We start from the raw sequence: 3965 nt of genomic DNA on the forward strand, positions 1-3965 counted from the left end.
AGTCCTCGCAGGGGTAGGTGTCATCTATTCACAGGTGCTGGCGCATATTAAGTCTTTATAAGAGGCTAAAAAAATCGTTTGGCACGTTCAAAGGATGATACGTTCAATAACTAACGAATAATGTAATTAGATTTCATGTTGACAGTCCGTTTACGCTCTTATCTCAGTGTTATTTTATACATTTAACAATCGTTTATTGTTCGTATTTGAAAAATAAACGGTCCCTAAGTCGAGCGTGAATAAGAAGCTAAGAAAGGCGGAAGCGTCGCGTTTTTAAGGTGGAACGGATCGCGTCAATAAGAAGCTGCGAATAAGAAGCTGGATTCGTAACATTACACCCGTCCTGTGCGCTGCGTAATTTACCACATTCTTTTAGCATAACGAGTAGAATAAGAACAGAAATTGAAGCTTGTTTGATTAACTAAACACAATTTATGCATTCAGTCTGTGTATGTTGTTTAATAATGTGATATGTTGTTAATTTAAGCCCTGTCTTGATTGTTATGCTAAAGTACTTATTTTAAAAGTGGATTTCCTTACGTTAAGATATCTTTATATTTATTAGTCGCGAAAAAACCTTGTTTGGAGCTGACATTCACCGACATAAACAAGATGGGATGTAAGGTGCTGTGTCCCAGTTTTGCTCTCCTTGCTTATCTTATGATCTGTGAACATGTCCGAGGTAAGTATCTGTCTATCTATATATCTATAATGAATCTATAATGATTTTTATCTTCGATTAAAAGTTACATTTTACGTTTTGTGGCTTTTGGTCTATGTGCGTCATCTAGTGTAAAAAAATAACCTTCATCAGATATACAGATTTAAGATGAATATTTACAGTCTCTTTGTCTTCCGGCAATACTGTACAAAAATATTCATGACACGCACACGGGGTTTGCCAGATCTCACTAGAAAAACAAACCCGTGTTAAGCCACTTAAGGTTTTGGTTTTTCTATGACAAACACAGGCATGAAGAGCATGCTCAATTTTTCCCCCTACACCCCATGACGCATTCAGTGAGTTATGGGAGTAACTTCCACATAAGTCTAAACAATAGGCTCGTTTGAGGTGCGCCTCGCCTGAAATGTAAGCGAGAGTAGGCGGCTGCAGTGAGGGGAGGAGTGAAATAAGTGCAGTCAAGACGGACAGTTCTGACCTCTCGAAGTAGAACAGACACCTTCGAGATCACCTACCGCGTTATCACACTCACGTGCTGTGTTGCTGATAAACATGATATAATTTCAACTCTGTTGTTTTTATAAGAAAAAAAATATGATGAACAAGACACTCAAAGTGCTTGCTATTTAATTCCATACGAAAGGCGTATTTATCATCCATTTTTACTTTAATGCAAAGTGTATTTTAGATTTTTATAGAAATATAAAAAGTGTCACATATCTCAAGCAGAGATCGCGCTGGCATAGTGTTTGGGAATATTCATGCATCATTTAAACATAACCTCATGATATTAGATTAAAAAAATAAAACATTTTAGAAAAGAACGCCAACATCACAGCTCTCTGAACCAATGAGCTTTAAGCTGTGTCGTCATCCAGGCGTTTCCCATCGTGCTTTTGGTCAGAGCAGTCGGTGGAGAGCTACTGCGCCCGACTGCTCAATCCGACACAGCCGCCTCACCATCGCCAGAGTTTTTTGGCACACGTCAGCATGACATCAGAGCGAGGCAGACGTAACTCGGACACATTTCTAACCGGCATGCATCTTGCGGTGATAACCGGTGATCGATTCTGCGAAGAATGTGCTCATCTCAGACAAGCCTAATCCAGAGTTCGACAATAAGGACCCTGCCAACACGCGACGTAACAGTTACGCAATGGATTAGTAAATTTTGGTAATTTCATGATTTACCAATTGGCAACGTCGCATACCCGTAATTTTATTACCATCAAAATACCATCTTACAACGTCGTCAGTACGTCCTTCTAACGTCGTAATACTACCAAGGACGTCCCAGATACATACTTTATTGGTTTTCACCAGGGGCGTTTCTAGGATTTGAAAACATCTCGGGCTGGTAGTAGTGGATGGGAGCTCACATCATAATTTTGTAAGATTTTGTTAGACACAGGTGGTGAACCTGGATCCTTCTAGGGAGGTCCGGGGGGCATGCCCCCCAGGAAAAAAATGTATATATTTTAAAGTTAAATTCATTAATCTGGTGGACTTTGAGAGTACAAAAATAAGAATTATAAGTCAACCCATGTTCATTGTGCAAATTGAACAAAGAAAAAAGGTTGATGACCTTACTCACCCCTCTTCTGATACTCTGAAAACATTGGGTCATGAACTGATCGTGTGAGCAAAGTCATATTGTGCTTTCGATTTCAGTTCATTTGACAGATAGTTTGCCAAAGCAGTGGCACAAAACAACATTGTTACACTATGATAAAATAGTAAATAGTAATCACTGCAAATAGCACACATATCAAAGTATTATTACAAAATTTTAACTTTACAAAAATATATTATGCAAATAAAATGATACATTTAAAAATAAATATTTGCATGCAAAAATAGCCCCCCCCCCCTCCCTCCTTGTCTGGACACTTTTATGTTTATGTTTACTTAAATGCATAAAACAACTTTTATTTATTTCTACTACAGCCTTATGAAATTATTATGAAATTCTGTGTTGTGTATTTTATTTTATTTTATTTTATTTTTTCTGGTTATGAAATAAAGGCATAAAATATTAATTTATTTTTAACAAAGTTTCATTAATTTTTCAACAGTAGTAGTAGTAGTACTGTAGGTACATACATTTTACTGAATGATAGTAATGTATTTCTGCCACAATGTCTATAAACCGTACTTTTATTTTGACGGGTTTCCGTGAATACCTTTACATCTCTGTGAGTATATAACCCTGGTTTACTCAAATGAAACAGTGAAGTGCTCACGAAGTACTCTCTCAGCGGTTCTGGAGATGTTGTGCATGCATTTTTTTATGGCTGACGATGAAATCACCGCGAGCGTCAGGCGCTTGTGTGTAGTAAAGGAAACCGGGCCTGTTCATTCATAAAGAGACACGCAGAACATGCAGGATTCATATTTAAATGGCATTTTGCGGGGTTATTCACAGATACTAGTCTATATCGCGATTTGTTTGAAGTGTAATGACCAGCTTTTGACTAATTAATTCAAACTTTGACAAATTCCGTGAATTCCTCGGAAATCATACGGCGATACAAAAACATTCCGGGCTAAAGAAAAAACTTTCGGGGCTCGAGCCCCGAATGATTAGCCCTAACGACAACCCCTGGTTTTCACCAATATATTGCAACGTCGCATGCCCGTAATTTTATTACCATGAAATTACAAACTCACAACGTCGACAGTACGTCCTCCTAACGTCGTAATTTTACCAAGGACGTCCCAGATACGTACTCTATTAGTAATCTATTGGTAACTTCATGACTTACTGGTAACGTAACTGCAACGTCGCATGCACGTAATTTCATGACCATCATTTACACGTTCTTTATATGCACTGATTACCAGAATTTGCTAAATGTAATGAAACGTCAGACACAATATTGAAAGTTCTTTTGAGATAAAATGTTCTTTTCACCAAATCAGAATATGTACGATTGCTTATATATAACGTTAGTGCAAAACAAAGAGATGTTGTTTTATATATACACGAATGTAGATTGTTCAAAGTTTCACTTGTTTTATGTCATTTAAAAATTGTTTAAAATTTTATTTCAATCCATAAAACATTTAAAAACGAAGAGCGCTTTAAAACTAATTTAAATTTGTGTTATAATAGCGTTTATTATCATTTTAATATTTATTTATTTATATTAGTATTATTTTATTATATATGCTGCTTGGATTTATTGTTAATGTGTTTAACAATGAAAAGATGACTGCCTGTTTGTTATTTAAAGGTTTAATAAAGTGATTAAAAAAGCTTAACGTACATGGTGACGTAAGT

At 36.4% G+C, this 3965-nt stretch overlaps 1 protein-coding gene across 1 annotated transcript in view; it reads left to right on the top strand.

The window, feature by feature from the left end:
• The first annotated feature begins 546 nt into the window (after positions 1–546).
• Positions 547–3965, top strand: part of rca2.1 (regulator of complement activation group 2 gene 1) — a 69277-nt gene continuing 65858 nt past the window's right edge. The window contains exon 1 of the mRNA XM_051097263.1: positions 547–682. Coding sequence (XP_050953220.1) covers positions 613–682 — 70 coding nt within the window. The 5' untranslated portion in view covers positions 547–612. The remainder of the gene's footprint in view (positions 683–3965) is intronic.

This window comes from Labeo rohita, chromosome 23, assembly GCF_022985175.1.
Source record: "Labeo rohita strain BAU-BD-2019 chromosome 23, IGBB_LRoh.1.0, whole genome shotgun sequence".
NCBI lineage: Eukaryota > Metazoa > Chordata > Actinopteri > Cypriniformes > Cyprinidae > Labeo > Labeo rohita.